General features: G+C 43.2%; 1 protein-coding gene and 1 pseudogene across 6 annotated transcripts in view; both read right to left on the bottom strand.

Moving 5' to 3' along the window:
• The window catches only part of LARS (leucyl-tRNA synthetase), a 73,473-nt gene extending 64,739 nt beyond the window's left edge, over positions 1-8,734 (bottom strand). For 4 of the 5 annotated variants that reach the window (XR_002481461.1, XR_002481462.1, XM_008050376.2 and 1 more), the window contains exons 1-2: positions 8,438-8,605; positions 2,272-2,390 (exon numbers count right to left, since the gene is read on the bottom strand). Coding sequence is in view for 2 of the 5 variants with exons in the window: in XM_008050376.2 (XP_008048567.1) it covers positions 2,272-2,390; positions 8,438-8,443 (125 nt within the window). In the remaining 3 variants the exon portion in view is untranslated. Of the gene's footprint in view, positions 1-2,271; positions 2,391-8,437 lie in introns of all 5 variants that reach the window. The other variant, XM_021708449.1, reaches the window with a different exon arrangement.
• Positions 504-1,369, bottom strand: LOC103251758 (annotated as a pseudogene). Its single transcript, XR_503741.2, has one exon. The product of XR_503741.2 is annotated as a 40S ribosomal protein S3a pseudogene (transcript).
• Positions 8,735-13,353: the final 4,619 nt, after the last annotated feature.

The following is a 13,353-nucleotide window of genomic DNA, read 5'->3' as shown; positions in this document are numbered from 1 at the left end:
CCCACAGGCTCAGGCAATCCACTCACCTCAGCCTTCCAAGGCGCGGGATTACAGGCTGAGCCACTGAGCCCGGCTGCTTCAAGATTTGTATTTCTGTCTCTGAGATAATAATCACTATAACATGAGTCTAACAGAATAATTTCCTTTTATCAGCCAGCAAAGACAACCCTTCAAAATATCCTCCCTTTGTCTAAATATTTAAAATATTAGGCCGGACATGGTGGCACATGCCCACAATCCCAGCACTTTGGGAAGCTGAGGCAGGAGCACTGCTTGAGCCCAAAAGTTCAAGAACAGCCTAGTCAACTCAGTGAGACCTCATCACTACAAAAAAAACAAAAAATTAGCCAGGCATGGTGGCATGTATCTATAGTCCCAGAACTCGGGAGGCTGAGGCAGAAGGACCACCTGCGCCCAGGAGGCTGAGGCCATGGTGAGCCATGATTGCACCACTGCACTCCAGCCTGGGTGACAGACTGAGAGATCCCCAACTCAAATAGGACTTTTTTACAAATAGGACTTTTTATTTGTCACTCTTAAAAGCCTAGATATTAAACAGATTCTTGGACTGCTGGTTCATATCCATCAGCTCGTTCAACTTTAGCACCTGTCTCATCCCCAGTAGTTTTTCCAGAACTACTACCTTCACCATGCAGCTCCATGAGTTTTCCCAATTCAAACTTGGGCTTCCTCAGCATTTTTACTTTTCTAACAAAGACATCATGAAGTGGATAAATAGATTGGCAGGTCTTTTCTATGTCTTTTCCAATGCAGTCTGGAATCAATTTATTGACCACTTCTTTTAAGTCATTTGTCTGCACTTCCCGGGTCATGATTTCCATCATCGTATTCCGGATCTGGCGGACCTGTTGGTGTTGAGCGTAAGAGGTCTTCTGTATCTGACTGTTGCATTTTTTAGTAAAACGAACACAAAACAGACAAAGCAAATAACCATCGGTAGTCTTGACGTCAACATGAGCTTCAATCATGGTCTGCCATTTTTTGACCATGGAGCACATTTTGTCCCGGGTCAGGTCCATGCCATGGAAGTTAGTCAGACAGTTTCTGCCTTGAACATCTTCAGTGATCAGCTTGAATTTCCTAAATGCAACTTCATCATTCTGCAGATCGGCAAGACTCACTTCAAACACACAACCCTTGAGGCCATCGGATGCAATTTTGGTTCCTTGCGTCCTGGTGACCAGCGTTGTGCCAATATTTCTTATATTGAACATAGCAGGCGCTTTCACATCATACCAATCTTTCTTAGAAAATGGATCAACCACTTTCTTCTTGGCTCCCTTTTTGCCGCCTTTCGTAAGGCGCTTGTTCTTGCCTACCGCCATGGTGCCACTCAGAGAGCCAAAAGGGCCAAAAAATAGCTTTTTAATTTAAAAAAAAAATCCCAGCCAGGAGCAGTAGCTTAGACTGTAATCCCAGAACTTTGGGAAGCCAAGGTGGGAGAATTGTCTGAGCCCAGGGGTTTGAGACCAGCCTGGGCAACTTGGCGAGATCTAGTCTCTACAATAAATCACAAAAACTAGCCAGGTATGGTGGCGTGTGTCTGTAGTTCCAGCTACTTGGAAGGCTGAGGTGGAAGGATCTCCTAAGCACAGCAGGTTGAGTCTGCGATGGCTGTGAGCATGCCACTGCACTGCACTGGGCGACAGTGAGACTCCAACTCAAAAAATAATAATAATAATCCCTTTATGGACAGCCCTCTCAAGTCCCCCTCCCACTGAGGGAGCTTTTCTGTCCTCTCAATAAATCCTGCTTTCTCACTTAAAAAATAAATAAAAATAAATCCCTTTATTAAGAAAAAAATAATCTTAAGAATTCCAGCACTTTAGGAGGTAGACATAAGATTGCCTAAGTCCAGGAGTTCGAGACCAGTCTGGGAAACTTGACAAGACCATCTCTACAATAAATTTTTAAAAATTAGCAGGATGTGTTGGCATGTGCCTATAGTTCCAGTTACATGGAAGGCTGAAGCAGAAGGATCACCTGAGCTCAGCAGGTTGAGGCTGCAGTAGCTGTGACTGTGTCACTACACTACAGCCTGGACAACAGAGTGAGACTGTACCCCTCCCCCCAAAAAAAAGAATTCCATAGGAATAAAGACCTAATTTGAATGCAGAAAGTGGAAGTTACCTCCTTCAGCCTGTTTCAGACATTGTAAATACAATCCATCTACTCCACTGAGCAGTTTCTATGCTATAAAGCCAATGGTTCCAGAAATACAATGTGTAGAACTTCACAAACTATACTCACCCAGTCTGCTTCTCTAAATTAGATGCATTGACCTCAAACACTTTCTCAGTATCCCATTTCTGTTGGATTTCTTTTTCAATCTTCTTCAAAAAGTCCACTTTGGCTGTTCCTTTTCTTTCCTATTGGTAACAAAAGAGATAGAACAATCCACTCTACACTTCAGCAGCCTTGCTTTAAAAAGAATTGGGTTCACACACAACTGAGCTGCTCACTGACAGACCATTTTTTCCCACGGTTATCTTGAAATTTAATGAACAAGATTAAAAATTAGAGTTATCACAACCTATCTATTTCAAACCTCAAAAGAAGAGTTGCAAAATAACAAACATGTAAAAAGCTTTGGAATACTTTTTAAAAATTAGATACTACAACCTGCATGATGGTTCATGTCTATTATTCCAACACTTTGGGAGGCCATGGCAGGAGGATTACTTGAGCCCAGAAGTTCAAGACTAACCTGGGCAACATGGCAAGATCTCTTCTCTACAAAACATCAAAAAATTACCCAGCTGTCGTGACACGCACCTCTAGTCCCAGCTACTCGGGAGGCTGAGGCAGAAGGATCACCTGAGCTCAGGAGGTCAAGGCTGCGATAAGCCATAATCATGCCACTGCACTCCAACCCGGGGGACAGTGAGACCCAGATTCAAAAATAAAAATAAAACAAAATAAAATTAGATACTACAATGCAACACTGTCATCAAATATTCCCATGTAGTTAAATACATGAATACTTAGAAAAACACAGAATGGAGCAGTACCTGCCTGTCAAGCTACAATTATGCCCATTAAAGGAGAACAACGAGGTCCAACTATAGTGGCTTAGGAAGGGTTAGTCATCTTGTGTGTGTTTTCAAAGATCCTGATAAAAACTTCTCTCCAAAATGGTTAACAGACTGTTAATGTGACATTAAAATGAATAGACAATGACAAGCAAGTTTCTAGTACACCAGATCATCCCTCAAGCCACCTTGGAAGAAAGTAAAGCAGCATGCAGGATCACAACACCTCTGGAAAAGAAGGATCAGAGCTGCATTTCCAGTTTCTGAATATGAAAAACAATTAGCTGCTAACAGCAAGTAGAGCACAGCACTTACAAAATAAGCAGGAGTGAAAGCTAGAGCTAGATACCAACGGGCCACACACAGACCTACTTCTGTTTTGAAAAATTAACATTAGTTTCCACAATTTTATTCTCTAGTATAAAATTATCTGAACTGAAATTAGATTTTCTTCTCCTTCTTACATGCTAACATTTCCAGATTCTACAGCATTTTCAAATGAGAAAACACCTGTGTTCCACTCATATTTCTACAACCTACGAGACAGGTATCCTCGCTAAGTTACCTAAGATCTCAGGCTTTAATCATGACTTCCCTCTGCTTTCTATTCAGTTACAGATGTGCCACATTCTTAGCTTTTTTTAAAATAAAAGTTGTCCAAAGATACTAGCTAATTTTTAAAATGGTTACACAAATTTGAAGCATTTTGCAAAGAGAAATTCTGTACAATCAAAAAAACACACACTTATGACTACTTCTCAAAAAACTGTATTAAATAGACCTTATTTAAGTAACAAAAATAATTGTGTTAAAATTAGCTAAGATTCAGCACAAATCTACCATAACTTTGTCAACTCCTTTTTACTATTTTTAGTTTTCTGTATTTATCATTTCTTTAAATCATCTATTATCTCTGTTTATTTCTTAAGCAAGTATAAGATAGAAGAGAAGAAGCCGGGCTCAGTGGCTCAGCCTGTAATCCTGCACCTTTGGGAGACTGAGGTGAATGGATTGCCTGAGCCCGCGGGTTCGAGACCTGCCTGGGCAGCGAGACCTCATCTCTACAATAAATCAAAAAATCAGCCAGGCGTGGTAGCGCATGCCTGTAATTCCGGCTACTCGGAAGGCTGAGGCGGAAGGATCGCTGGAGCCCAGCAGGTCGAGGCTGCGGTGGCCGGGAGCGGCCACTGCACTCCAGTCTGGGCGAAAGAGTGAGACTCCAACTCAAAAAAAAAAAAAAAAAAAAGATAGAAGAGAAGGACAAGCAAAGAAAGATGAACTATCAGCTTATAAGGAGAAGCTGAAATGGATTGAAGGAAGAACTTTGCCACAAAAGCAGAGAAAAAGAGAAAAAAGCTCCATAATATGAAAAAGTCATGGACTTAACAAGTTACTTTAACACCCCCCCCAAAAAGGAAGTAACAGGTTTCTATAAATCCTGACCTGATCATTTAAGTGCTGTGTGTGGAAATCACAATAAAACACAAACCTGACTAAGTCAATCCCCGTTCAGAGGCTCCCTAGTGCTTTCTTTTTTTTTTGAGTTGGAGTCTCATTCCATCGCCCAGGCTGGAGCGCAGTGGCAGACTCATGGCCACCCCAGCATTGACCTGCTGGGCTCCGGCAACCCTTCCGCCACAGCCTTTTCCAAGTAGTCGGAACTATAGGTGCGTGCTACCATGCCCAGTTAATTTTTTATTGTAGAGACAAGGTCTCACCAAGTTTCCCGGGCTGGTCTCGAACCCACAGGCTCAGGCAATCCACTTGCCTCGGCCTCCCAAAGTGCTGGGTTTACAGGCTGAGCCACCGAGCCCAGCCAAGTCCCTGCTCTGAAACCTGGCATTCAAGCTGCTTCTTGTCTTATCTCTGCCAGGCCTCTCCCACCTTCTTTCACTTCCACTCTGTGCCCCCACCACTACATTCCAGACCTATTAAAGTATATGCAATTCCCAAATGTGCCAGGCTCCCTCTGTCACTTTTGAGCCTGAAGCTAGTTGCACTACCCTCATACCCCACCAGTCTCTTTGTCTAGGTATCTCATCCTTCCAGTCTCAGCTAGTCACCACCTTGACTCCTCAAGAGCTCATGAGACACCTCTCTTATTAAGTGCCTACCTACCAATAATTCCTCTATGATAGCACCAATCACATAGTAATGTCAGTATCTGCTTCCCCCACCTGACTGTAAAGTTTGTTCATGGAGGGAAGGGACTTTGTTTCCCTTCTCATTATATCGCTAATGTCTACCCTAAAGTAGACCCTTGATATATTTGTTGAATATTTAAACATTTTAAAAATGAATAACACATTGCCAGCTTTTGCATACTGTGACCATAAAAAAGTAACAAGGACTAGGAAATAGGCTGCACATTTAAATCAAAGTGCTAAGAAATGTGAACTATTCTAGTTTCCATAAAACTAAGTGTGACTGCATAAGGTATTTCCTTTTCCTAGAAAGAATAAGACCGCATCTGTTCTCTCCATTCCATTCCTGCTACCAACCACTTAGTCTAGTTGATAGACTCTAGTCTATCAACTCCTTTGCCCCCTCTTATTGCAAAATCTCTTCCTAGGTAAACTGCCTCCAGTCTCTCTATTCCAATATATGCTAAATCCTGTTTTCAATTCTAATATATAGATACCATTTTAAAATAAGCTAAGCATAGCAGCAATAGCATATACAATCTCCCTTTTCTTCCTCAACAACAAAATCCCAGTCTTATTTGGGGTAGTGCAACAAAAACACTTTTACATCACCAGATAAATTAACAGACTGAAGCTATGTGACTGGGTTCCGGCCAAGTGATTTTGGGCAGAAGAAAGTAAGTCACTTGCACCAAGTCCTTAAAACACCTCTACGACTTCTCATGGTCAACTTATCCAATAGGTATAGTAAGCACAGTGTTTAGGACCCACAAACCTTTAGGGGTTCATGAAAATGTCTTAGTTTCTTCTAAAATCAGAAGAAAAAACTTGGAGGTCAAAGAAAAAATTTGAATAGGTAGTATTAATATATCTGTTGTTATACAAACATTGTTGTAATATATAATTTTTAATACTGTTACAAAGGTACGGGTCAACAAAGACAAAAGTATCTAAGGCTTCATGAAGCCTAGTTGTACTTCCTACCCTACAGTCATAAGTCATGTGAAATTCCACTGTATCATTATTAAATTCCTCTTTACTTTAACCAACTTGAGTAGACTTCCATTACATACTACCAAGTGACCCCTACAACATTTATCCAGTAGGGTTGTAAATTCCCAATAAGCAGGAACTTGTAGATATTTTATAGTCATCTCAGGACCAAGTACAATGCCACTGACACAGATTTACATGACAAATATTTTTTTCTTAAAAATGACCATCTCATCCAATTTAAAGAACATGAGCTGGGTTCGGTGGCTCAGACTATAATCCCAGCATTTTGGGAGGTCAAGGTAAGTGGATTGCCTGCGCCCACAGGTTCAAGACCAGCCCCAGCAAGTTGGTGAGACCTCATCTTTACAATAAATCAATAATTAGCCAGGAGTGGTAGCACACGCCTCTTGGTCTAGCTACTTGGAAGGCTGAGAAGAAGGATCGCCTGAGCCCAGCAGGTCAACACCGGTGGTCATGAGTTGTGCCACTGCACTCCCGCCTGAGCAACAAGTGAGACTCCAACTCAAAAAAAAGAACATAAAAGTAAGTATCCACAAATTAGAACTATGTGTTCCTTTTCATTGTATTGAGCATTCTACACACGAAAGCTCTTTTTTGAGTTTTCTATTGCTCCAAAAAACTTGTTTCTCAAAACCTCAGAGGTCAATTATAATGAAATCTAATACTGGCCCCAGCACCAACTCGTATAACCTTCAGCAAGTCACTTGATCAAAATGAGCCTCAATTTCTTCACTGATAAGAAAAGGTTATTTAACGAGATCAGAGTTTCTAAACTTTGCCACTGCTGACATTTTGGGCCACATAATTCTGTTTTCAGGGGTTGTCCTATGTATTGCAGGATGTTTAGAAGCATCCCACCTTCTACCAACTAGATGTGAGTAGAACACACCTAGTTGTGACAATCAAAATATGTCTCCAGATGTTTTTTGCCAAATATCCCCTGGAGGCAAAAATCACTCCCAGTATAGAGCCACTAAACTAGACAATAAAATTTTTCATATATTCCTAGCATTCTGCAGTTTTTGTTTTGTTTTGTTTTGTTGAGTTGGAGTCTCACTCTACCGCCCAGGCTGGATGGCATGCAGTGACTCGCTCATGGCCACTGCAGCCTGGACCTGCTGGGCTCAGGCAATCCGTCTACCTCAGTTTTTCAAGTAGCTGGAACTATGGTGGCGGCCAGCTAAGTTTTGATTTATTGTAGAGACAAGGTCGCGCCAAGTTGCCAAGGCTGGTCTCAAACCCATGGGCTCAGGCAATCCTCTTGCCTCCTCCTTCCACATTCTGCAGTTCTTAAATGCTTTCATACACATTAACTTATTCACTCTTAACAACAACCTTAAGAAGTAGATGGAGCAGCAATTATCATTTAAAAGGCTATCAATCACAAGTTCAGAGATCAAGCCATTAAATGACAGAGTGGACAAAAACCCTCATCTTCTGACTCCTATTTCTGCTTTCTTTTGATATCCTGCCCATATCCTGGACAGGTTCTATTCCAGTTTTCAGTCTAACAGTTCAGTGCTCTCTCAACTGCCCCAGTCTATTTTCTGCAGAGTCTTTGTAAACAAACTGCAAGGTGATATAGAAATATAAATTTTACCGTTTTTTATTCTAGCCACACAACTCTCCTTGCTTTTCACTCATTGCTGCCTCTGTCTGGAAATTTCATCCTCCATGTGGCTGCATGGCTTGCTCCCTTACCTCCTTTTTGTCACAATCTTAGCAAAACCTTGCTTGATCATCCTCTTTAAAATTGCAACTGTACCCCAACCCCCACTCCCCAATCTCCTTCCTGCTCTTTTTTTTCCCATAGCACTTAAGGGCACCTGGCATCTCTTCCCGTATGTTTTGTTATGTAGTTCACACAACAAATCCCCTGAAAAGAGATATTTTTGTCCGTTTTACGGGGAGGCCCTCAATTTTTCTGTTTGAAGGATAGTGTTACAAACTCCTCCCTTTCCACCTTGGTTTTAGAAACTCCAGTGAAATAACAAATATGACATTCGAGTAGTCCGTAGAGTTAAAGACATTAGCTCCTGGTTCACCAGCTAGCAAGCACAGGCAAATTCTCCACGACAGCCACGGCTCGAGCGCGGGGGGCGGGGAGGTCAGTCCTTTAGAAAGAGGCTTCCCTCCAGGACGGCTGCAAGCACATGGGGAGCCCCTAGGACTGGCCAGCTTGGCTCCAGAGCCCAGCCCAGGACTCTTCCCGCCCAAACTCACTGCCATGGCGCCGCCCAGCAGACTCGACAAATCCACGACAATGGCTCCGGCGACCCCCTCAAAGGAGTGGTTACAACCTTTCCCCTCCCTCTCGGGGAAGCCAGGCGTTCCACGACACTAAAGCTCACGCTTCACACCTGCTGAGGCAATCGGCCTGCTCACTGCTAAGACAGTCGGATGTGTCTAGTGGCCTGCCGGGAATTGTAGTTTCCAGACCACCAGAGCCAGCGCCCAGCAGGAGCCTGTTGACTGCAGTTCCCAGAGGACAACGGGCTATCGGAAGTCTGTCTGATAAGCCTATCAGAGGCGATATAGGAAGTGACGTCACGAACACGGTGCACTACAACGTCCATGATGCAGTTCGGGATCGGTCTCGGAAGGTCGCAAGCACTCCCTGGTCCGGGTGGGGCTCTGCGGCCTTCAGCCCCCTCACCCCCCAAGGCTGAGTGTCGGCCAGGGTGCCCCGACGCGAAATTAATGGCCGCCGGGTAGCTCAGGTGGTAATTATGACCTTCCACCGTCCAGATTTTTATTACTGTCGGTGGCATAAGACAGCCCAACGCGCAGACATTTTGTGGCCATTTACTGACGATCTCTATTTTTAAGCGAGGAACTAAAAACCTTCTGCTGGGTCCCGGCACCGGGCTCAGGCCTTTTAGACGACGCGCGGTGGCCAGCCGTCCGGGCCACGTGTGACGACTGCCAGTTAATTCAAGTGAACCTTCCCATCCGCGTGTCCCACTGCACAGCCCCCACTCCTTCCCCAGGCTTTACTTCCTAGTGTGAGTTACTCCCGTGCCTCCGTGTGTTATTCCAGTCGACGTTCGGCGTCTACAGAGCACGCTAAGAGGGGGAGAGAACCCAGCCAGAAGTGCGTGCCCAAGGACTAGAGGGAAAAATATATATATATATTATATATATATATTATATATAAACATATATATTATATATAAACATATATATATTATATATAAACATATATATTATATATAAACATATATATATTATATATAAACATATATATTATATATAAACATATATATATTATATATAAACATATAATATATATAAACATATATATAACATATATAAATATATATAACATATATAAATATATATAACATATATAATATATATATAACATATATATTATATATATGTATAACATATTTTATATATATATATACATATATATGCATTTTTGCTACAATTCTCAATGACTAGTTTTGAAATAAAAACGTAATGATGGCCTAACCAAATGCCTGGGACATGATAGGGGCTTAATACAAGTTTGTTAGGTGGCCGGGAGCGGTGGCGCAAGCCTTGTCATCCCAGCACTTCGGGAGGCCGAGGCGAGAGGATTGCCTGAGCCTGCGGGTTCGAGAACAGCCTGGGCAACTTGGCAAGACCTCATCTCTACAATAAATTAAATAAAATAAATCAAAAAATTAGCCGGGCGTGGTAGCGCGTGCCTGTAGATGCGGATACTCGGAAGGCTGAGGCTGAAGGATCGCCGGAGCCCAGCAGGTAGACGCTCGACACTCAGGTGGTCGTGAGCGAGTCACTGCACTTGAGCCTGGGCGACAGAGTGAGACTCCAACTTATAATAATAATGATAATAATGATAAAAATAATGGTTTGTTGAGTGAAAGGAAAGCAGAAGAAACCTTGAGCTACAGGGAACCTATCATGGCTCACCTGCCAGTGAGCTCTTGCACACACAAACTTTCTTCATCATGTCCCACGCGCTCGTCCTTTAGCTGCTAACCACTTAGACATCGCCTCTTGACAACCTGAGTCTGCGCTAAATGGACACTCCCAGATGTTCCCTGAAGCGCTCCCTTGGAAAATTTATGTCACTGAATGTAATTGCCTGTTTACTGATCACTAGGCTGCAAGCTCCGTGACAGCAGAGAGTGTGCCTAGCACAGAGTTGGGCATATAGTAGGTGCCTTATAAATAATGAATGAATGAATGAATGAAAGAATCCCTGCTAGGTGCAGTGGCTCATGCCTGTAATCCCAGCACTTTGGGAGGCACAGGTGGGAGGATTGCCTGAGTCCAGGCATTCGAGACCAGCCTGGGCAACTTGGCGAGACCCTGTCTCTACAATAAATCAAAAAATTAACTGGGTGTTCTGGCACACGCCTGTAGTTCCAGCTACTTAGAAGACTGAGGTGGAAAGATCCCCTGAGCCCAGAGGGCTGAGGCTGCGGTGCCCATGAGCGTGCCACTGAAGTCCAGCATGGGCGACAGAATAAGAATCCTACTCAAAAAAAAAAAAAAAAAAAGAGAGAGAGAGAGAGAGAGAGAGAGGCCGGCTCAGCCTGTCATCCCAGCACTTTGGGAGGCCAAGGCGAATGAATTGCCTGAACCCACAGGTTGGAGACCAGCCCAGGCAACTTGGTGAGACCTCATCTCTCCAACAAATCAAAAATTAGCCGGGCGTGGTAGCACTCACCTGTGGTTCCAGCTATTTGGAAGGCTGAAGTGGAAGGATCTCTGGAGCCCACCAGGTTGATGCTGGAGTGGTTGTGAGTGTGCCACGCACTCCAGCTTGGGCGACAGAATGAGACTCCAACTCAAGAAGAAAAAAAGAATCCTCTCATCCTCCACAGCTCTTATAACTATACTTTCTTGTTCTAATTCTGCTCTATCCAGTACTTTGTGACATCTTTGATTCAATCCACATCGGTAATTGAAGTTATTCATACAACAAATATTTATTGAGCACCTGACATAGAGCTAAGATAGAGTTGGGAACAAGATAGATAGACATGGTCTCCTGCCTTCATGGAACTTACAGTCTAAAGGCACGAGACATTAGGGCAGAAAATAAACAGGTAATCATATGACTCGAAATTATGAAAAAGCCTCATGCCTCTAAATTTATCCTTTTTAATTTTGCTATTTAAGTAACTAAGATTCCACTTTCTAAGAATCTTTTGAATTCCATTCATTCAGCAAAAATGTATTTAGCTTCTAACTATTTACAAGGCACTATTCTAAATGCTGAAGATATGACACTTGGAAGAGGCAGGCACAGTCACCACTACAGAGAGCTTACAGTCTACTGAAAGGGACAAACATTAAACTATGGAAGCAGTGGGAAGCCATCCTTCCTTTTAAGCAAGGAAGGGATATGGTCCTAATGTTTTACAAAAATCATTCTGGGCTGGACACAGTGGTTCATGCCTGCAATCCCAGCACCTTGGGAGGCGGAGGCGAGAGGATTGCTTGAGCCCAGGAGTTCAGGAACAGCCTAAACAACACAGTGAGACTTCATCTCTACAAAAATTTAAAAATTAGCCAAATGTGGTAGTACATGCCTGTAGTCCCAGCTACTCAGGAGGCTAAGGCAGAAGCCTGAGTCCTGGGGGTCACAGTTGCAGCGAGCTGTGATGGGGCCACTGTACTCCAGTTTGGGCAACAGAATGAGACTCCAGCTTAAAAATAATAATAATTGGCCGGGCTTGGTGACTTGGCCTGTAATCCCAGCACTTTGGAAGTCCAAGGCAAGAGGTTTGCCTGAGCCCGAGGGTTTGAGATCAGCCCAGGCAATTTAGTGAGACGTCATCTCTACAATAAATAAAAAAATTAGCCGGGCATGATAGCATGTGCCTGTAGTTCCGGCTATTTGAAAGGCTGAAGTGGAAGGATAACTGGAACCCAGCAGGTCGACGCTGGGGTGGCCGTGAGCATGCCACTGCACTCCATCCTGGGCGACAGAGTGAGACTCCAACTCAAATAATAATAATAATTATTATTATACTGGGCTGGGTGCTGTGGCTCATGTCTGTAATCCCAAGTACTTTGGAAGATCAAGCGGGAGAATTGCTTCAGTCCAGGAGTTCCAACTTGGGCAACATAGCAAGACATCAGCTCTACAAAAAAGTAAAAAAATAAGCCAGGCATGGTGGTACGTGCCTGTCATCCCAACTACTCAGGAGGCTGAAAAGGGAAGATTGCTTAAGCCCAGGAGGTCGAGGCTGTGATGAGCTGTGATCATACCACTGCACTCCAGTCCGGGCGACATAGTGAGACTCTGACTCAAAAATACATAAATAAATAAAATACAAATTTTTCTGAAGAAGAATTAGAAAAGAGTAAAAGTAGAAACAGGAGGTTATTGCAGGTGTCCAGGTGAAAGTTGTCTTGGACTATGGTGGTGACAGTCAAGATAAAGATGAACAGATTCAAGAGTTATTTTAAGAAGAAAATGTATTACAGCTTAGTAATATGGCTTTTTAATGGGAATTGTCAATTATTTGCTAGCCCATGTCACATACCATCTCTAGACAAATGAAATTAGAAAGGTGGCATAGTGGATAAGAGCTTGGACTCTGAGTCAGACAGAGTTCATCATTTACTAGCTGGGTGACCTCAATTAACCACTGTGTAAAATAAGGATGATAATATGTACCTCATAGGATTGCTATGAGGATTAAAGAAATAATATGTGTATAAACCCTTTTTATGTGTATGTGTATATCTGGCATATAGCAAGCACCTAAAAATGTCAGCGTTTTTGTTTTGCTTTGTTTTGTTTGCTGGTTTGTTTTGACCAGGCTCAATGGCTCACACCTGTAATCCCAGCACTTTGGGAGGCTGAGGCAGGAGGACTGCTTGAGCCCCGGAGTTTGAGACCAGCTGAGGCAACATAGTGAGACCTCATCTCCAAAAAAAAATTTTTTAAATCAACCGGACATGGTGGTACACACTTGTTTTCTCAGCTACTCAGGAGGCTGAAGCAGAAGGATCGCCTGAGTCCAGGAGGTTTTAACTGCGGTGAGTTGTGAGTGTGTTATTGTACTCCAGCCTGGGTGACAGAATGAGACCCCAATTAAAAAAAAAATGTTGCCGGGCTCGGTGACTCAGCCTGTAATCCCGCACCTTTGGGAGGCTGAGGTGAGTGG

The sequence above is a fragment of the Carlito syrichta genome, unplaced genomic scaffold (assembly GCF_000164805.1).
Source record: "Carlito syrichta isolate Samal-C Ts95f unplaced genomic scaffold, Tarsius_syrichta-2.0.1 Scaffold59884, whole genome shotgun sequence".
Classification (NCBI taxonomy): Eukaryota; Metazoa; Chordata; class Mammalia; order Primates; family Tarsiidae; genus Carlito; species Carlito syrichta.
This window is presented reverse-complemented; position numbering and strand designations above follow the sequence as displayed.